General features: G+C 39.4%; 1 protein-coding gene across 1 annotated transcript in view; it reads right to left on the reverse strand.

The window, feature by feature from the left end:
- Positions 1–694: 694 nt before the first annotated feature.
- The window catches only part of PPEF1 (protein phosphatase with EF-hand domain 1), a 128,903-nt gene continuing 107,029 nt past the window's right edge, over positions 695–22,568 (reverse strand). The window contains exons 21-26 of the mRNA XM_066250124.1: positions 21,060–21,245; positions 19,536–19,678; positions 6,538–6,644; positions 4,196–4,359; positions 2,746–2,830; positions 695–1,271 (exon numbers count right to left, since the gene is read on the reverse strand). Coding sequence (XP_066106221.1) covers positions 1,063–1,271; positions 2,746–2,830; positions 4,196–4,359; positions 6,538–6,644; positions 19,536–19,678; positions 21,060–21,245 — 894 coding nt within the window. The 3' untranslated portion in view covers positions 695–1,062. The remainder of the gene's footprint in view (positions 1,272–2,745; positions 2,831–4,195; positions 4,360–6,537; positions 6,645–19,535; positions 19,679–21,059; positions 21,246–22,568) is intronic.

The raw sequence follows: 22,568 nt of genomic DNA on the forward strand, positions 1-22,568 counted from the left end.
AGAGAAGAAGGGGGACAGAGAGAAACAGGTACATCACTCTGTTCTTATATGTGTCCTGACCAGGGATCGAACCGGCAACCTCTGCACTTCAGGCCAATGCTCTAACAAACAGAGCTATCTGGCCAGGGCAGCAATGATTTTTTTTTTAATCCCTAATGATATTCTTTGCCTTAAAGTCTATCCTGCCTAATGTTAATATTGCTATGGTTTTAACTATGCTCTTTTTCCCTGCCCCATAGGAATTTCTTTAATTTTCCTACTAGTTCATTTATGCATTTAAAAGTATTTGTTATATTTCATCTATTATTTTGGTGTATATAGCAGGCAGTGTTGCAGGATATCTACCCTAACATATTGATAGATCTTGAAAAAAATTAAATATACTTACCTTTAAGCAGAAATCTGTCATTGTGTCTTATATGCAATCAGAATAGTTGAATAATTGCACAATGTACATACAACCAAGGCCCCATTTACCGATGAAAGTGTCAAATCATATTAATTGCAGGACTCAATCTGAAAGTATTCACTTTGCATCTCCAACAGACAAGAAAATAATACACTTTTTCAAAAATACACTCCCACAGTTTACCCCAAGCTCTGATATGGCCCCCATCCCTGAAAGGTGGTTTCCCCACAATTGAGACTCACTTATTTATGGTAACACCAAAGATTACAGTGGAAAGCTGGAAAGACTTTATTACATTAATAGTTCAGTATTCCTCCTCCTATCCCTCAGCCACTCACAGATGGTATAGTTTTCTTCTGTGTTCTATGGGTTTTTTTCTCAGTATATTTCCAAACTGCTCTGGTCTCCTGGTTAGCTGACATCAAAGAGACCAACACTAGGCTTAACCGAGTTTCTATCTAGAAATGTGTGAGTTCTCCCACTGGGGCTGAAAGATAGCCTAGCTTTAACAATAGCAGCTTACTAGTCACTTCCAATACCCACACTACACATCTGCTCATGGTGGAAATTGGGGTCTACTTCTTTCTACTACTGGTTCTGCAAAAGATTATATCAGTGACTATGTTTATAAGGAGAGAAGGCCCTACTTCTTATTAAGCAGGGTCGGTGTTTGGTTGTTCCGTCTTGTCTAATTTGTGTACAACATAGAAAGCCTTTAAAAACTCGTTGAAGTCGATGCTTCCATCTTTGTTCAAGTCCATTCTTTTAGCAAGTTCATCAACTTGGGAATCCTCAATATAGACATGGTAATGACTACTAAAAAGTTTCCACATGGAATGAAATTCTTCCATGGAGATCAGACCTAAAAGAATACAGGAGAAGGCTGTAAGTATTCATCTTAAAACCCACCAAAGGGAGGGGTGTGGAAGCCATACTGATTGAATAGTCCCAATTAGAAGCTCACTAACATGCCTGACCATCAAAACACTGAAGGAAATGGAAGACAGTAAATATAACAATCAAGATGTCACTTTTAACTACCATGTGATCCTAAGATGATTCTAAAGGTGCAAGGACTAAACATGGAAGGAATGGGGGGAGACTGTGAACTGTGGGACTCTATGTGGCACAGAAATGATAAGATCTAAAATCTTAGGGAGAAGGACAAGGAAGGGAGGCAGAGAGGAGAGCAACATCAAAGCAGAGGAAAAAAATACCCGGACTCAGTGAGAGCATTGCAAACAATGGCTGTGCCATTTTTATAGGCAATAATTTACTTTTGTGTTTTGATTATTAATTTTTTTTTGTATTTTTCTGAAGCTGGAAACGGGGAGAGACAGTCAGACAGACTCCCGCATGCGCCCTACCGGGATCCACCCGGCACGCCCACCAGGGGCGAAGCTCTGCCCACCAGGGGGTGATGCTCTGCCCACCAGGAGGCGATGCTCTGCCCCTCCGGGGCGTCGCTCTGCCGCGACCAGAGCCACTCTAGCGCCTGGGGCAGAGGCCAAGGAGCCATCCCCAGCACCCGGACCATCCTTGCTCCAATGGAGCCTTGGCTGCGGGAGGGGAAGAGAGAGACAGAGAGGAAGGAGGGGGTGGGGGTGGAGAAGCAAATGGGCGCCTCCCCTATGTGCCCTGGCCGGGAATCGAACCCGGGTCCCCCACATGCCAGGCCGACGCTCTACTGCTGAGCCAACCGGCCAGGGCGATTATTAATGTTTTGATGCTCAATGATCTCTGCAGTTAAGGATTATCTGACAATTTTTTTAAAGCATGAAAATATGTGTGGTGGGCACACAATGCAATATACAGATGATGTATCATGAATAGTATACTTTAAACCTATATAATTTCATTAATCAATGTCACTCCAATGAATTTAATGAAAAAGAAAGTATCTGCAAGCAAAAAAAAAAAAAAAAAAAAAGAAAATTTGAAAATAAGTAATTGTGTATCAAAGCTAAGCAGAAAATAGGTTTTCATAGCCCTCAGTTCCCAAAATAGAATCAGAACTCTAGGAATGATTTTTATTGCCAGGGGTTAACTATGACGTTTAAATGGACAGTGGGTTACCTTTTCATCAGTGCTGGTGACTTATAAAAGGAGGTATTCTTGTCTGACTAATGGATACACAGGCCTATATAAGATCACATGGTCCTGAATACAGTTTGTAGCCAAACTAAAATAGCAATAATATTAAAGATAAGTTCCCTTCCACCTCGAGTTAAATGAAGTTTGGATGAAGAAAACAACAGATGAAAACAGTTCTGGTTTCAGAGAAACAGGCCAGCCTTCGCTTTCTGCTGCTAGTGAACTAATCAAAGTTTATTTACCTGAGTGATCAGAGTCAACGACATTGAAGATGATTTGCAGGTCAGATCGGTATCTGTACAGAGTTTCAATCACAGCTGACTGAACCTAAAAGAGATTTTCTAAGTGTTAAAACATAGAATTAATAATAGACTAATTTAATAAACATAACAAGCATAATACATCATCATCAATTCAAAGTAGGTGATTTAGATAGTCATTTGAGAAGGCAAGCCTTCCTCGGAAGCTCAACCCTCTTTAAGCAGATAGAAGGCCATGCTCTTATATTTGAAGGCATCTGCTGTCTGTGCCCCTCGCGGGACAGGGCCAAGGTGAAGCAGGAGGCAGTCTGTGTACCGGGCTCTGCACTGAGAACTTGTCTGTGGGTTGTTTCATTCAGTCCTCGACACAGCCCCGGGGAACAGAACTATTATCATGTCCATTTTATAGATTAAAGGATAGAGAGGTGAAGTAAGTTTCCCAAGGCTCACATAGCTGGTAAATGGGATTTTAATTTCAGCTGCCTAATGCCAAGGCCTGTGAGCTCAGTCACCATGGTTAATTGTCCCTTAAGTGAAGCCCAAAGCCTCCTTCCTCTATATTTGAGACTCCCACCTGCACTTTTACTTCCCTTCTCTACTCTTAATTTCTCATCTCTCCTGCAAACACTCACCCTAGTCCTGGTTCCTATCAGCTCACTTTCAGCCCCATGTTATAACTAATTGCTGACGAGTTGTTAACTAGTAAGTACTAGGGAATCTGACAACTCTCCCTGGGGTATTTCCATTTTAATAAAGGGTTCTAAACTTTAAAAGTCCTTAAGGTATAAGATATGTCAGTAAGTCTATACACTCACAAGTGTAATAGGGAATATACTGAGTATTTTAAAGGGTGTGTCATATGAAAGAATGGATGTCACATCTGCATGTATGCTGGACAGCACTTAAGAGGAGAAACACACAATTGACGTGGATTTGCTTCCAGCTTTTTCTTCCTTTTGCCTATCCTTAGAATGCACACATTTCCTGGGTCCCCCTAGGCCTTTCCTAAGATGGCCACTCCCAACACATTAGAGCAGTGGTCCCCAACCCCCAGGCTGCGGACTGGTACCGGCCCGTGGGCCATTTGGTACCGGTCTGCAGAGAAAGAATAAATAACTTACATTATTTCCGTTTTATTTATATTTTAGTCTGAATAATTTTTTTAAATGACTGGATTCCCTCTGTTACATCCGTCTGAGACTCACTCTTGACGCTTGTCTTGGTCACGTGATACATTTATCCGTCCCACCCTAAAGGCCGGTCCGTGAAAATATTTTCTGACATTAAACCGGTCCGTGGCCCAAAAAAGGTTGGGGACCACTGCATTAGATGACCCCACTTCCAGCTTGTCAAAGGACTCAGTTACTCTCACAGGTTGCCCAAAGGGTGTTTCTCTCTAGCCCAATTTGAGGCGGAGCCGTGTTTCACTTGCCTCTTTCACAGGTTTCTGAATGTGAATGTCATTGAAGCAGGACATGTAGTCAATATACCCATCTTCATTTGTCAGAACCAGATGTGAACTCAGAGATCTCCACGGCAAGTTCAGCCCCAAAACGTTCTCCATGGAAAAAGCCCACTGGCCCATAGAAATTTTTCCTAATGATAATCACCAAAAAGAAAAAAGCCTATTAATTGGGTGATAATTCGATAAAAGAAATGCAACCTGCTCAGGGGAGACAGTGGGCAGCCTGGGGTTTCGAGGCCTGGGCGCCTCTGCTTCCCTTTACAATTTGTCGTACCAGGGCCCCCGGCCCAAGGGAGGAGGAGCAACTGAAGAAAGTCTTGGGTGTTCCACAGCTCTTTCCCTTACTTTTACGTACAGGCGATCAGACTTTAGGTGTTAGATTTCTTTTTCCCTTTTCTGATTAAAAAGGTATGCATGGAATAGAAGATTTCAAAATACAAAAGGATATAAAGAAAAAAAGATATCAAGGATAAAAGATTACTTTTATTTTTAACATTTTGGTGTATTATTCACTTTCATTTTCCCAGGCAGTATCCTTTCATCTGCTACTATTATATGCAGTTTTTCAAAATATCAATCTTTATTTTTTTCCATTTAAAAGATATGCTCATTTTAAATGATTCCAAATAAACAGAAAACAAATAAAACAATGTTCATAATTTATATATTCATCCTACTGGTGGTAGACGCTAGATTATCTCCAATTTGGGACTATCACAAACAGTGCTGCTAATGACCAATAACATTTCCGCACATGCACCTTTGGTGCACTGAAACTACAGTTCAATTTGGGGAGAATTTATAGCTCAATTTGGGGAAAATTTGTATCTTGACAACATTATCCTATGAAATAGTATTATCTACCCATTCATTTCAATCAGTTTTCATTTCTCTTAATAATTTAGAAGTCTCATATATGAATCATTTGGTTTCTTTCTTGGTACCTGATTATTTATTATGAATGATCTTTTTTAAGATTTTTATCATCTCAAAGTTAATTGCTGGCTATACTAATTATCAATTTATTCTCACTCAGTTCCAATTCTACCCTTCTTTGCCTTGTTTTGTGATATTGGAGATGAACCCTGTAAATATTGGGGGGGGGGAAGTTGGTATAATGTTAGACTTTGTGAGCAGAGGATATAGAAAAAATGCTCTAAGACATAGCAGAAGAAACAGTTTTAGTGTGCTTTGCACCTTATTTCTACAGTACTGTATGGTTGCCAGAGGTGTGTGGGAAACGCAGTGGTACCTACTCATTCATGAATTTCACTGACACCACAGTGGGTACCTCCCTTGCCAGCAGTGTGTGGGAGACACTGTGGTATATGGCCCAAAGAGAATTTTGCTGCTACCACAGTGAGTGGCTTCATCCCCTCCAGTCCTGGCCCTCTCACTGCAGTCCAGCTATGACCTGACACACCTCAGTGAACTTCTATTCCATGCAGTGGGCCACGGTCCCCTCCTCTCCAATGAGGTCTAAATCTCAGCCTTAGTTGGGAGTAGGGCAGTCTTCCAAGTTTGTTCCTTCCTTGGGTACCCTCTCTCAACCTTAGAGATAGTAGCTGTACCCTATGCTTCCTATTCCTGTATTCTTTAGAGTTCTCTTTTATCCCTTTTAGTAATTAATCATTTTCCTGGTTAGTAATTATTTATACTAAGTTTTACTATTTAAACTACTGACATGGTTTCTATCTCCTGAATAGGCTCTGATACATGGTGACATTTTATTTCTTCCTTTCTAATTCTTATGGTTTTATTTAACTTGCCTTATTGCACTGTCTGACATCCCTAGTGAAATGTTGAATAGAGTCTTGAGAGTGGGCATCTATATTAGTTCCCCGCTGCTGTTATAACAAATTACCACAGAATTAGTGGCTTAAAATAATACAGATTTATACTCTTAGATTTCTGGAAGTTAGACATCCAAAATCAGTTTCATGGAGAGAGGAGACGCAGCCTAGAGATTTATCATACTTACTGTGAGGCTGGTAAATGCACTACAATTCTGCATCCTCTAGACTCTAGCTGTTTCTTAATAGGCAGGCCTTCCAGAGTACCTAGTCTGACATATTGACCAGAACAGAAGTCAAATTCAGAGTTGTGGTTGTTTTTTTAAGTTGAATGAATCTTACTGAAAGGAAGACTATGCCTTTTTCCAAGCATATAATGGATTATATTTTATTTTTATCTCTATCATTCCTCACTGGTAAAAACAGACAACTGAAATCTTAAGTAAAGAAAAGTAAAACTAATCTGTATGCAACCTGGTATGTTAAAAAATGGTAAAAATCACATAATTTTATTACCTGATTTATTATGGTCTTGAAGTTGGAAAGCATGAATAAGGTCAGTTTTTCGTGAAATAATTCTTTCTTTCAATATTCTGATGGCACTACTTTCGATGGTATTTACCCTATGTTAAGAAAACAATTATCAGGTGAAAATTACATAAATAATCCTGTTCTGTTTCATTTTAATGTGCTATGTTACCACTTAACAGATTCTACTTTAAATGCATCACCTAAGTTCATACATACCACGTTACTAGGTGGTAAATGTATGTATGTGCATGTTTGTATATGCATGTATATATGTATGTATATGCATGTTTCGTTAAAAAGATTAACATTGGTGTTTTCTACTTGATTTCCAAGAGTCACATGAACAATTAATGCCTGAGAATAATTAATGCCTGAGAATACCCAAGACAACTTTGAAAAAGAAGGAAAATAACAAGGGACTTGCTATAGCACATATTGAAATTTACCATAAAGTTACTGAAACAGAAGGTTGACACAAGAGAAGACAGATACATAAGTAGAAAATAATAGAAATTTCACAAATATAGTGAACTATATATAGGAATGATGTGTGTGACAAAGGAAGTATAACAATTCAGTAGAAAAGGGCATTTTTTAAAAATGCTGTTAGCATATGCCCTGGCTCGACAGCTCAATTGGTGATAAGAGTGTTGGCCCGAGCACAAAGATTGCTGGTTCAATCTTCGGTCAGGGCACATATGGGAACAGATCGATGTTCTGTTCTCTTTCTCTCTCTCCCCTACCTTCCTCTCTCTAAAATCAATAAATAATAAAAAAAATTAAATACTGCTAGCATAGTTAACTGAATGAATGCTAAACTTCTACCTCAGACCATTTACAAAACCAAATTCAAAATAAAGGAGAGCAGAGAAACACAGTAGTCAGGAGTCATATATTCCCCCAAAGCTAATGATAGATATAAATCCAGCCATATCAATAATAATATCATATATGAATAGATTAAATAAATAAAGATCTCAAATTAATAACGTAATATCTAACTTCAAAAACTAAAACCTAAAGCAAGCAGAAGGATGGAAATAATAAAGAATAGAGGAGAAATAAATAAAACAGAGGATAGAAAAACAATAGAGAAAATCTACACCACCAAAAATCAATTCTTTGAAAAGATCAATAAAATTGACAAAACTTTAGCTAGAGTGGCAAAGAAAAAAAAAAGAAAGAAGACCCAAATTTCTAAAATCAGGAATGAAAGAGGGGTCAACACAAATGACCTTACAAAAATAAAAGATTATAAAGAAATTTATAAACAATTTTACACCAACAAATTAGATAAACTACATGAAATGAAAATTTCCTATAAACTATCAAGATTGATTAAGAAGAAATTTAAAAAAACACAAGAAAAACTGAACATATGTGGAACAAGTAAAAATATCGAATATGTAACCACAAAACTTCTCATCAAAAAAAAAGCTCACTAGTGAATTCTATCAAATATTTTAAAAAATAATACCAACCATTCTCAAACTTTTCCCAAAAATAGAAAAGGTGGGAATACTACCCATCTTATTATATAACAAAGCCAACTTGACCCTGATACCTAACCCAGACAACAATCACAGAAAAACTATAAGCCAGTATTTCTGATAAATATAGAATGAAAATCCTCAACAAAATACTAGCAAACTACATTCAGCAATATATAATAAGGATTATACACCATGAAGAAGTGAGATTTATCCCAGAAATGCAACGTTTGTTGACATCTGAAATTAATCATTATAATATACTATATTAATAAAGGACAAAAACCACATAATCATCTCAATAGATGCAGAAAATGTATTTGACAAAATCCAGTACTCTTTCACGATAAAAAACGCTCAGCAAACTAGGCATAGAAGGAACTTCCTCAACCTAATAACAGGCACCTACAAAACCAAAACCACAGAGCTAATATACTCAATGATGAAAGACTGAATAGTGTCCCTCTTAAGATCAGGAACAAGACAAAGATATCTGCTCTCACCACTTCTACTCAACATTGGTTTGGAGGGTCTAGCCAGGGAAATTAAGCAAAAAAAAAAAAAAAAGAAGTAAAGGCATCCAGATTAGAAAGGAAGAAGTAAAACTATCTCTATTCACAGATAATATGATCTTGTATATAGGAAATCCCAAGGTCTCCACTAAAAACTATTAGAACTAATGAAGAAGTTCACCAGGATTGCACAATGCACAAAAAACAAACAAACAAGAAACACCTGTATTTCTGTACGCTAGAAGTGAATAATCCAAAATGTAAGTAAGCCCTGGCCAGGTAGCTCAGTTGGTCAGAGCATCATCCAGATATGCCAAGCTTGCAGTTTCGATCCCTAGGTCAGGACACATATAAGAATCAAACAATGAGGCCCTGGCTGGTTGGCTCAGCGGTAGAGCGTCGGCCTGGCATGCGGGGGACCTGGGTTCAATTCCCGGCCAGGGCACATAGGAGAAGTGCCCATCTGCTTCTCCACCCCTCCTCCTTCCTCTCTGTCTCTCTCTTCGCCTCCCGCAGCCGAGGCTCCATTGGAGCAAAGATGGCCCGGGCGCTGGGGATGGCTCCTTGGCCTCTGCCCCAGGTGCTAGAGTGGCTCTGGTCGCAGCAGAGCGATGCCCCGGAGGGGCAGAGCATCGCCCCCTGGTGGGCAGAGCGTTGCCCCTGGTGGGCGTGCCGGGTGGATCCCGGTCAGGCGCATGCGGGAGTCTGTCTGACTGTCTCTCCCCGTTTCCAGCTTCAGAAAAATACAAAAAAAAAAAAATCAAACAATGAATGCATAAATAAGTGAAACAACAAATCAATATTTCTCTCGCTTTCTCTCAAATCAATAAATAATTTTTTAAATTTAAAAATGTAATTAAGAAAACAACTCCTCTTGCTATAGCACCAAAAAGAATAAAATACTTAGAAATGAATTTAACAAAAAATGTTCAAGACTTGTACACTGAAAAGCACAAAATACTGTTCAAGAAAGTGAAAGAAGATCCAAACAAATAGAACAATATGGATTGGAAGACTTTATATTGTTAAGCTCACAATAGCCATTAAATTGATCTATAGATTCAAAATAATCCCTACCAAAATGCCAGTTGGCATTTTTACCAGAAGTTGACAAGCTGATTCTAAAATTCATAGGAAATGCCAGGGACCCAAATAACCAAAACTGAAAAAAGAGTAATGAAGTTCAACTCACATTTCCTGGTTTCTTTTTTTTTATTATTTTTTTATATAATTTTATTTTTTTTTAATGGGGCGACTTCAATAAATCAGGATACATATATTCAAAGATAACAAGTCCAGGTTACCTTGTCGTTCAATTATGTTGCATACCCATCACCCAAAGTCAGATTGTTCTCTGTCACCTTCTATCTAGTTTGCTTTGTGCCCCTCCCCCTCCCCCTTTCCCTCTTCCTCTCCCCCCTCCCCCCATAACCACCACACTCTTATCAATGTCTCTTAGTCTCACTTTTATGTCCCACCTACGTATGGAATAATGCAGTTCCTGGTTTTTTCTGATTTACTTATTTCACTTCGTATAATGTTATCAAGATCCCACCATTTTGCTGTAAATGATCCGATGTCATCAAAACTTAACCGCAAAGTGATAGTAATCAGGACAGTGCGTTACTCGCATTGGGATAGACACATCAGTAAAATGCAATTTACAGTCTAGAAATAAACCTGTACTTTTATGGTCAATTGATTTTTGACAAGTGTGCCAAGACAATTAAATGGAGGAAGGGCAGTCTTCCCAACTGATGGTGCTAGGACAACTCAATGTTCAGAAGTAACAGAATGAAGTTGGATCCCTATCTATACCACACATAGAAAGTAATTCAAGGATGACGTCAGAGTAATGGCGGAGTAGGAAGCGATACCGATAAATCTCCCCCAAAACTCAACAAGATCTTCAACCAGAAACAGAAAAACCTATACTTGGAGCTTCCAGATTCTTCGCAATACACCCAAAGGTATGATTGAGTGAAAAATTGGCTAAATATATAACCAAACCCCGAAGGAAATAGGGAGTAAGAAATGCTCCGCCTTCCTCACTAACCTAAACAGGGCGGCTTTTTCTGGTAACTGTGAATATAGAAACTGAGGCGGGCAAAGGGGGTGAATAGATCCAGGCCGCCGCAGCAAAAACGGCCGAACCAGGCTGTGGCTCAGAGATCCAAGCCGAGGAAAATCTGATCCTGTGGCAACCCGGGCAATACAAGCTAACACTCACGCCAAACCCAAACAAAGAAAGACAAGCGGAGCGGCCATTTTACCCGGTCTCCTGGTCGGTGCGCAGTTAGTGGGCGAGAGATTTCTTCCTAAGCCGCGGAAGTGGGTACCCGTGTTGCCCCACGGAGAGGCAGGGTCAGAGGCCTTTCTGTGGGCTGAGGGCAGAGTCTCTGGGCAGCCCCAGCGCCCTGGGAAAGCCACGCACGGGAGGGAGTGAGAACTAATCCCAATGGTGGAGATTTTCCGTGCTGGAGGCTGTTTCACTCAGAGCGAAACGCGGCCGGCCTCATATCCTGGTTTGCGCGCGCAGATAAGGAGTGAGCGATTCCTCCGAGTGCCTCGGCAGTGCGCGCCCGTGTTATCGCACAGAGGGGCAGAGTCAGGGGCCTTTGTGTGGGCCAAAGTGGAATCTCGGGCCGCCCCAGCGCCTTGCAAAAGCCGCACACGGGGACGGAGCGAGACTCAATTCCAACGCTGCAACTTTTCCCTGCGGTTGGGGGTTTCACTCAGAGCGTGAGACTGCTGGCCGGATATCCTGGTTGCAGACAGTGAGTGAGAGTTTCCTCCAAGCGCCCCGGAAGTGGGCGCCCGCTTGTGTTACCGGATAGAGTGGCAGAGCCAGAGGTCTTCGAGTGGGTGGAAAGCCCGCCTGATTATGCTAGCAGCTCTGACTGACTGAGCCTTACCCAGAGCCCTGTGCTGAGTGGAAATAGAGTGGGGAGTTGCCAGCAATTTGAGCCTCTTACTATCCAGGCAGAGGCAGCAGCAACCCCATACCTGGACTATCAGGCTACTAATTGAGGAAGGAAAGACTAGGAGAAAGGCTCCAGGAACACGGACTCTCTCACTGTCGGAGCCTATAAATGCTAATGAGCCTCGACTCCCAACGAGAATAAAGCACAATACATGACATTGCCATAGAGACTTATCAACTGCAAACCTCTACCTGAGCGTGCCAAAGGGGCAGAACCCGGGGTACAGAGTCACCGACCAGGAAGAGGGAGAGAAAAGAAAAAGCAAGAAGATAACCTCTCAAAATCAAGAATAATCTGCAGACTTTATAACCTATCCCATTTTATTATATTTGTTCGTTTGTTTCTCTTATCTTCATTCTTGAGACTTTTTTTTCCTCCTCCAATTTGGCCGATTAACTCTCTACCGGTCTTACTCTCTCCTCTCCCTGAACTACACTACCCATAAGTGTTACATCTCCCATTATCATTTCTCTTCTCTTCCTTTCTCTCTATGAGGGTTGCACTCCAAAACCCTTAACTCTCTCTCTCTCTCCTTTCTTTTTTCTTCTTTTAGTGGTTCCCTCTTTTTTTTCTCTCTCTCTCTTTCTTTTCTCCCTCTATATTAGTTTCTTCCTTTCTCCTTTCCATCTCCTCTCATTCAAACCTCAATAACAAACAAATTATCTTATCTGGGACTCAAACCTATGTTTGTGGCATTTTGGGGGGTTTTTACTTCACCTTTTTAACTCACTAGCAGTGCTCCCATCCCTGGCTCTCCATATTATCTAGTTCTTGTTCCACTAAATACAATAGTAAGTTTTTAATTTGTCCCCCCATTTTTCCATTTTCCTCTTATTCCTCTCATCATAACTCTTAGAAAACCAACACCTAAAAGCAAATCATTTTATTCTTGACCCAAATTTTTTCCTTATTTGCTTTTTGTGGGTCCATACGCTCTTTTTTTTTTCTTTTTTCTTTTTTTTTTTTTTTCCTTTTTTTTTTTTTTTTTTTTTTTTTTTTTTTTTTTTTTTTTTCTTTCTCTCTTTTTTGCCCCTTTATTACTTTTCCCCAATTCAGGCCCTCCAGCACAGGCATTGTTTGTTATAACTCACAGTCCACCACAAGATTTTCTCAAGAAAGAGGGGAGAGGAGAGGAGAGGAAAAAAAGAGGGGGGGAATAATTTCCTTTTTTAAAAAATTTTTATTTTATTTTATTTTTCTTTATTTCATTATTAATTTTTTTTTAAAAAAAAACTCTTCGATTTGTTATTTTTTTATTTTTTTAACTTTTTATTCTTTATTAAATCTCATTAATACTATCAACAAAACCACCCTCAGATGCCATTAAGGAAGAGAAAATCGAATATCATGGATACAAAAGAAAGAGAGGTAACACAGCTAGATGAGGAAAAATCTATGGAGAAAAAATTTAATATATTGGAAACCTTGGAGCTAAATGACAGAGAATTCAAGATAGAAATCCTAAAAATCCTCCGAGATATACAAGAAAACACAGAAAGGCAATATAGGGAGCTCAGAAAACAACTCCATGAACACAAAGAATATATGTCCAAGGAAATTGAAACTATAAAAACAAATCAAACAGAAATGAAAAACTCAATTCACGAGCTGAAAAATGAAGTAACAAGCTTAGCTAATAGAACAGGTCAGATAGAAGAGAGGATTAGTGAAATAGAAGACAAGCAACTTGAGGCACAACAGAGAGAAGAAGAAAGAGACTCAAAAATTTAAAAAAATGAGATAGCCCTACAAGAATTATCTGACTCCATCAAAAAGAATAACATAAGAATAATAGGTATATCAGAGGGAGAAGAGAGAGAAAATGGAATGGAGAACATACTTAAACAAATAATTGATGAGAACTTCCCAAGCCTGTGGAAAGAACTAAAGCTTCAAGTTCAAGAAGCAAACAGAACTCCAAGTTTTCTTAACCCCAACAAACCTACTCCAAGGCATATCATAATGAAATTGACACAAACCAACAGCAAAGAAAAAATTCTCAAGGCAGCCAGGGAAAAGAAGAATACAACATATAAAGGAAGGCCCATTAGATTATCATCAGATTTCTCAGCAGAAACTCTACAAGCTAGAAGAGAGTGGACCCCAATATTTAAAGTCCTGAAAGAGAGGAACTTTCAGCCACGAATACTATACCCATCAAAGCTATCCTTCAATACGAAGGAGAAATAAAAACATTCACAGATACAGAAAAGATGAGGGAATTTATCATCAGAAAACCCCCACTCCAGGAAATACTAAAGGGGGTTCTCCAATCAGATACAAAGAACAAAAAAAAACAGAGCCACAAGTAAAAGCTCCAAGAAGAACACAATAAAACCAAATTTAAACTGTGACAACAACAAAAAGAAAGAGGGGGAGAAGACGGAGATTAACAGTAGCAAAGGACGATGGAGTGCAAAAGTACTCACAAAATAGTTCGGTACAATGAACAGGGTAGGGACCCTTTTCATTACTCAAAGGTAACCACCATTGAAAAAACCACCACAGAAGCACATGAGATAAAAAAGATAGCAACAGAGGAAAGATGTATGGAATACAACCAAATAAAAACAAAAGATAGAAAAACGAAAGAGAAGGATCAAACAAGACACAAAACTAACAGAAAGCAAGATATAAAATGGCAATAGGGAACTCACAAGTATCAATAATTACACTAAATGTAAATGGATTAAACTCACCAATAAAAAGGCACAGAGTAGCAGAATGGATTAAAAAAGAAAATCCAACTGTATGCTGCCTACAGGAAACTCATCTAAGTAACAAGGATAAAAACAAATTCAAAGTGAAAGGCTGGAAAACAATACTCCAAGCAAATAACATCCAAAAAAAAGCAGGTGTAGCAATACTCATATCGGATAATGCTGACTACAAGACAGGAAAAGTACTTAGAGACAAAAATGGCCATTTCATAATGGCTAAGGGGACACTGAATCAAGAAGACATAACAATTCTTAATATATATGCACCAAACCAAGGAGCACCAAAATATATAAGACAGCTACTTATTGACCTTAAAACAAAAACTGACAAAAATACAATCATACTTGGAGACCTCAATACACCGCTGACGGCTCTAGATCGGTCATCCAAACAGAGAATCAACAAAGACATAGTGGCCTTAAACAAAACACTAGAGCACCTGGATATGATAGACATCTACAGGACATTTCATCCCAAAGTGACTGAGTATACATTTTTCTCCAGTGTACATGGATCATTCTCAAGAATTGACCATATGTTGGGCCACAAAAACAATATCAGCAAATTCAGAAAAATTGAAGTTGTACCAAGCATATTTTCTGATCATAAAGCCTTGAAACTAGAATTCAACTGCAAAAAAGAGGAAAAAAATCCCACAAAAATGTGGAAACTAAACAACATACTTCTAAAAAATGAATGGGTCAAAGAAGAAATAAGTGCAGAGATCAAAAGATATATACAGACTAATGAAAATGACAATACGACATATCAGAATCTATGGGATGCAGCAAAAGCAGTGATAAGAGGGAAGTTCATATCGCTTCAGGCATATATGAACAAACAAGAGAGAGCCCAAGTGAACCACTTAACTTCCCACCTTAAGGAACTAGAAAAAGAAGAACAAAGACAACCCAAAAGCAGCCGAAGAAAGGAGATAATAAAAATCAGAGCAGAAATAAATGAATTAGAGAACAGAAAAACTATAGAAAAAATTAATAGAACAAGGAGCTGGTTCTTTGAAAAGATCAACAAAATTGACAAACCCTTGGCAAGACTTACCAAGGAAAAAAGAGAAAGAACTCATATAAACAAAATCCAAAATGAAAGAGGAGAAATCACCACGGACACCGTAGATATACAAAGAATTATTGTAGAATACTATGAAAAACTTTATGCCACTAAATTCAACAACCTAGAAGAAATGGATAAATTCCTAGAAAAATACAACCTTCCTAGACTGAGTCAAGAAGAAGCAGAAAGCCTAAACAGACCTATCAGTAGAGAAGAAATAGAAAAAACCATTAAAAACCTCCCCAAAAATAAAAGTCCAGGCCCTGACGGCTATACCAGCGAATTTTATCAAACATTCAAAGAAGACTTGGTTCCTATTCTACTCAAAGTCTTCCAAAAAATTGAAGAAGAAGCAATACTTCCAAACACATTTTATGAGGCCAACATAACCCTCATACCAAAACCAGGCAAGGATGGCACAAAAAAAGAAAACTACAGACCAATATCTCTAATGAATACAGATGCTAAAATACTAAACAAAATACTAGCAAATCGAATACAACAACATATTAAAAAAATAATACATCATGATCAAGTAGGATTCATCCCAGAATCTCAAGGATGGTTCAACATACGTAAAACGGTTAATATAATACACCATATCAACAAAACAAAGAACAAAAACCACATGATCTTATCAATAGACGCAGAAAAGGCTTTCGATAAAATACAACACAATTTCATGTTTAAGACTCTCAACAAAATGGGTATAGAAGGAAAATATCTCAACATGATAAAGGCCATATATGATAAACCATCAGCTAACATCATATTAAATGGCACTAAACTGAAGGCTTTCCCCCTTAAATCAGGAACAAGACAGGGTTGTCCACTCTCTCCACTCTTATTTAATGTGGTACTAGAGGTTCTAGCCAGAGCAATCAGACAAGACAAAGAAATAAAAGGCATCCATATCGGACAAGAAGAAGTAAAGGTATCACTTTTTGCAGATGATATGATCCTATACATCGAAAACCCCAAAGAATCCACAAAAAGACTACTAGAAACAATAAGCCAATACAGTAAGGTCGCAGGATACAAAATTAACATACAGAAGTCAATAGCCTTTCTATATGCCAACAATGAAACAACTGAGAAGGAACTCAAAAGAATAATCCCCTTCACGATTGCAACAAAAAAAATAAAATACTTAGGAATAAACATAACAAAGAATGTAAAGGACTTATATAATGAAAACTATAAACCATTGTTAAGGGAAATCGAAAAAGATATAATGAGATGGAAGAATATACCTTGTTCTTGGCTAGGAAGAATAAATATAATCAAGATGGCTATATTACCCAAAGCAATATACAAATTTAATGCAATTCCCATCAAAATTCCAATGACATTTTTTAAAGAAATAGAGCAAAAAATCATCAGATTTATATGGAACTATAAAAAACCCCGAATAGCCAAAGCAATCCTAAAGAAAAAGAATGAAGCTGGGGGCATAACAATACCTGACTTCAAACTCTATTATAGGGCCACGACAATCAAAACAGCATGGTATTGGCAGAAAAATAGACACTCAGACCAATGGAACAGAATAGAAAGTCCAGAAATAAAACCACATATATATAGTCAAATAATTTTTGATAAAGGGGCCAACAACACACAATGGAGAAAAGAAAGCCTCTTCAATAAATGGTGCTGGGAAAACTGGAAAGCCACATGCAAAAGAATGAAACTGGACTACAGTCTCTCCCCCTGTACAAAAATTAACTCAAAATGGATCAAAGATCTAAACATAAGACCTGAAACAATTAAGTACATAGAAGAAGACATAGGTACTCAACTCATGGACCTGGGTTTTAAAGAGCATTTTATGAATTTGACTCCAATGGCAAGAGAAGTGAAGGCAAAAATTAATGAATGGGACTACATCAGACTAAGCAGTTTTTGCTCAGTAAGGGAAACTGATAACAAAATAAACAGAAAGCCAACTAAATGGGAAATGGTATTTTCAAACAACAGCTCAGATAAGGGCCTAATATCCAAAATATACAAAGAACTCATAAAACTCAACAACAAACAAACAATCCAATAAAAAAATGGGAAGAGGATATGAATAGACACTTCTCCCAGGAAGAAATACAAATGGCCAACAGATATATGAAAAGATGCTCATCTTCTTTAGCTATTAGAGAAATGCAAATCAAAACGGCAATGAGATACCACCTCACACCTGTTCGATTAGCTGTTATTAGCAAGTCAGGTAATAGCAAATGTTGGAGAGGCTGTGGAGAAAAAGGAACCCTCATACACTGTTGGTGGGAATGTAAAGTAGTACAACCATTATGGAAGAAAGTATGGTGGTTCCTCAAAAAACTGCAAATAGAACTACCTTATGACCCAGCAATCCCTCTACTGGGTATATATCCCCAAAACTCAGAAACATTGATACGTAAAGACACATGCAGCCCCATGTTTATTGCAGCATTGTTCACAGTGGCCAGGACATGGAAACAACCAAAAAGCCCATCAATAGATGACTGGATAAAGAAGATGTGGCACATATACACTATGGAATACTACTCAGCCATAAGAAATGATGACATCGGAACATTTACAGCAAAATGGTGGGATCTTGATAACATGATACGAAGCGAAATAAGTAAATCAGAAAAAAAACAGGAACTGTATTATTCCATACGTAGGTGGGACATAATAGTGAAACTAAGAGACATTGACAAGAGTGTGGTGGTTACGGGGGGGAGGGGGGAATGGGAGAGGGATAGGGGGTGGGGAGGGGCACAAAGAAAACAAGATAGAAGGTGACAGAGGACAATCTGACTTTGGGTGGTGGGTATGCAACATAATTGAACGACAAGATAACCTGGACTTGTTATCTTTGAATATATGTATCCTGATTTATTGATGTCACCCCATTAAAAAAATAAAATTATAAAAAAAAAAAAAAAAAAAAAAAAAAAAAAAAAAAGAAAGTAATTCAAAATGGATCAGACATCCAATTATAAAAGCTCACACAATAAAATTCTTAGAAGAAAATGTAGGAATGTGTTTGGAGTTAGGCAAAGGCTTCTTAGATTTAACACCAGAAGCAGAAGCAAAAAAGAAAAATAAGTATATTGGATATCACCAAAATTATTTATTTATTTATTTGTTTTTACAGAGACAGAGAGTGAGTCAGAGAGAGGGATAGACAGGGACAGACAGACAGGAACAGAGAGAGATGAGAAGCATCAATCACTAGTTTTTCATTGTGCATTGCAACACCTTAGTTGTTCATTGATTGCTTTCTCATATGTGCCTTGACCGTGGGCCTCCAGCAGACCGAGTAACCCCTTGCTGGAGCCAGCAACCTTGGGTCCAAGCTGGTGAGCTTTGCTCAAACCAGATGAGCCTGCGCTCAAGCTGGCAACCTTGTTGTCTCGAACCTGGTTCCTCGGCATCCCAGTCCCACGCTCTATCCACTGTGCCACCGCCTGGTCAGGCGATATCACCCAAATTAAAAACTCTTACGCTACAAATACCATCAACAAAGGGAAAATCCATCTCACAGAATGAGAGAGACTCTTACAAATCACATATCTATTAAGTGACATGTATTTATATATAGGATACAGAAACAACTCTTACAATGCAATAATATAAAATGGGGGAATAATATACATACATAGAAAATTCAAAGAGAAAACGCAATTTCCAAAAACATAAGATGGGTAAACTCAGCTGTCTAAAAAATTCTAATTAAACATTGAGATTTACCATTTTTATTCAGCAGCTTGGCAAAAATAAAGAATAATATAATAACATCTGAGACTAATGAAGATGTGAAGAAACTTGTATGTTGTTTTTCAGATTGTTAACTGTTACAACTCTTGGAGTATCTAGTGAAATTTTAAACATATAAATCCATAAATCACACATTTTGAAATCTTATGTAAAAGAAGGCTATAAGTTAAGGGCTGGGTGGATGTGGGGCCTTCTTTATATTCAATTAAGGACCATTTGTGGATGCTGACCACTTCATCTATTTAATAGATATATGAATAAAAATTGTGCCTCTTGGTGTCAAATATGAGTGTATTAACTATTTGGTGTCTGGAATGATTTCCATTTTGTTTATACCAACAAGTAACAAGTATGTAGTTGCCTTCACGCTCGTGGCTGCTCTTAGTCTGGATTGGTTCTACTTGGTCACTAGTACCAGCTCAGATCTCCCCCCAGAGTATACACACCTTTGGTGAAGAGGTCGCAAGCATGTTGCATTTGTTACTTGGTACTGGAAAAATTGAAGGGTTGTGTTGAAACCCACCCTGACGTAAGCTCCTCGATTACTACCTTCCTCATAATAATTGGAAGCAGAAAAGACCGTAACAACCTGATTAAAGAAAAAGAGGGTCAGGTTCACACAGAGTTAGTTCTCAAAATATTCTTCAATAAAGTCTCAAATAGGTCAAGTCTAAAAAAAGCAAAAATCAAAGTTCAAAATCCATACAAACCATCCAAGTCTAAAAAAATTCCCTGTGACTCCACTGGAGAGAAACAAGATTTTTAAACCGGTGTCCCCAGCAGTACAGACTTCTAGCACTCACCCACACATTGTATGGCCTGGCAATCCTGTGTACAATTTCAGTTCCGTATCTTAAACTCCTCCTTAAGTCAGTTTTGAAATTTTTAATTTTTCAAAGGGGTAAAGCCTTTATTTTCTTTCCTTATGACATTTGAGTGTTGAAAATAAAGCTTGTCTCGCATCACAGTCTTTTCCTTTTGCTTGGAGAGGACTGAGTTAGAGGGCTCGGGCCTGGCTTCACGGGCAGAGAAACAGTGAGAATAAGGGAGCACACCCCTCTGTTGGGAAAGAACCAGCCTTGGGGTGTGGTGGAGGACGGGAAGGTAATATGTCGGTGACAGAAAGCCTGGCTTACGCCAAGTCCTGCCCCAATGAGCATGTCACTTCAAACAAGCCGCTCCTATTTTCTCTCCATTTTCTCATTGCAAAGAAGCCCAAAGTAATAATCGTCTTAATCATCTCATGATTATTAGTATGAGCCTCAAATGAACTAATAGAGTTAAGAAAAGTAGATTTGTTGAAATAAAAGGAAATGCCATGCAATTTGATATTCCTTTTTTTATTCATCGCTGTTCGGTATCAGAGAAAGGGACATAGCAAGACAACTTGGAGCAAGAAACCAGTTCCTCAGCCCTCATCTCTTCCAGCCTTACCACACTAGTGCACCAGCACAGCACCCTCCAGTTTAGTGGCTGCACTGACCTGAGCACAGCAAGTGCCTTGTAGCGATCACGTGCTCAGTGAGTGGAGGGAGGTACGGCTTGTTGCTCTGCCCTGCACCAGAAATGAGCAAAGGCGAAAGAGAGCCAGCTGGACTCACTGAGGCCTTTTATGTGCTCAGTGAGAATGAGTGCATTCTCAGCCCCCCTGTGCTACAGAGCTGCCTTGTGATTAGTAAAAGCCTTTCTCTGTGTGTGTTTTGTGCCACACGTCAGAGTGTCTATCTCTGGTTTTAGGGAAGATGAGGAAAATAAACCAAATATCCCTTCGGGTGACGGACAGAGAGGCCCCTTCCTACAACTGACATGAACCCTACAGTCTGCTGTCTCTGTCTACCAGAGCATGGCCATCTCTTTCGGTTCTAAGGAAGACACCTCACCACGGGCCTCTAGGTGAGACACATCCTGAAAAGAAAGACCCTACCTGCGGGAAGGAACCTGTGATGACGTCACCAACAACGTTAGCTTACCTTTCCATCGTGGCTGATGTCATACCCTTCGGGCTTACACTCGTGAGATCTAATCAGCAGTTTCATGTGGTATTTGCTAAGAAAGTTGGCGGTAACATCTGGCCCAAAGTAGCAGCCCCCTCCTCGGGATGTGTTTGGATAGCAGCCTCGTTTCCCTCTGGGATCACTCCACAGCAGATCGGTGACCTTGAGACAACAACCCAGGTTAGGCTGCCCCTTACAAGAGAGAGTTTATCTTTCTAGATTTCAACTTCTTTTCCAGCAATATCAACCTACGTTATCCCAAAGTCTTACTACAGTATTTCTCATTCCTACTTGAAAATGGTTTCCTATTTTGGTCCTCCATGAATGTTTCCAGAATAACTTGAATGCCCATAGCCACCACAACCCCTTCCTGCTCATCCCCAATAACCAATGTCTCAGTAACAACAACTAATGTGGCAATCCTTAGTAATCATGACGAATCAGCCCTTGGCTTTTGTTTTTTTAATCCATTACAATTGTTTCACAATTGCTGAATCTACAAAGATCTTTTCTTTTAAAAGAGCTCCATGGTTATGTCCAAAGAAGAAAGTAGTTTCCCCACAATGAACACACGTTAGTTGTTGTTTTGTTTTGTTTTGTTTTGTTCTGTTTGAGAAAAAGGCAGGGAGAGAGAGAGAAAAAGACGCGAGAACATCGAGCTACTCCTGTATGGCCCTGATTGGGCAATTGAACTGGCAACCTGTGCACTCTGAGAGGACGCTCCAACCCACCAAACTATCCGGCCAGGGCTTACTTTTTATTAATTTTTTAGAGAGAAGAAGAAAAAAAGAGGGGAGCGGGAAGGGAAGCATTTGTTCCACTCAGTCGTATATTTTTTGGTTGCTTCCTATGTGTGCTCTGACCAGCGTGTGTGATCAAACCTGCAACCTTGTTGTTTTGGGACGATGCTTTTAACCAACTGAGCTAACCGGCCAGGGCCACACATTAGGTGTTCTTTTTTGTTGTTGATGTTTCTTTAGGCCCTGACTGGTTGGCTCAGCAGTAGAGTGTCGGCCTGGCGTGCAGGAGTCCCGGGTTCGATTCCCGACCAGGGCACACAGGAGAAGCGCCCATCTGCTTCTGCACCCCTCCCCCTCTCCTTCCTCTCTATCTCTCTCTTCCCCTCCCGCAGCTGAGACTCCATTGGAGCAAAAGATGGCCCGGGCGCTGGGGATGGCTCCTTGGCCTCTGCCCCAGGCGCTGGAGTGGCTCTGGTCGCCACAGAACGACGCCCCGGATGGGCAGAGCATCACCCCCTGGTGGGCGTGCCGGGTGGATCCCGGTTGGGCACATGCAGGAGTCTGTCTGACTGCCTTCCCGTTTCCAGCTTCAGAAAAATTAAAAAATTAAAAAAACACCAATTTTTTCTTCTTCCAAGTGAGAGGAGGGGAGACAGGGAGACAGACTCCTGCATGTGCCCTGACCAGGATCCAACTGGCAACCTCTGTCTGCAGCCAATGCTCAAATCAACGAGCAATGCCTGGG

The sequence above is a fragment of the Saccopteryx bilineata genome, chromosome X (genome assembly GCF_036850765.1).
Source record: "Saccopteryx bilineata isolate mSacBil1 chromosome X, mSacBil1_pri_phased_curated, whole genome shotgun sequence".
Classification (NCBI taxonomy): Eukaryota; Metazoa; Chordata; class Mammalia; order Chiroptera; family Emballonuridae; genus Saccopteryx; species Saccopteryx bilineata.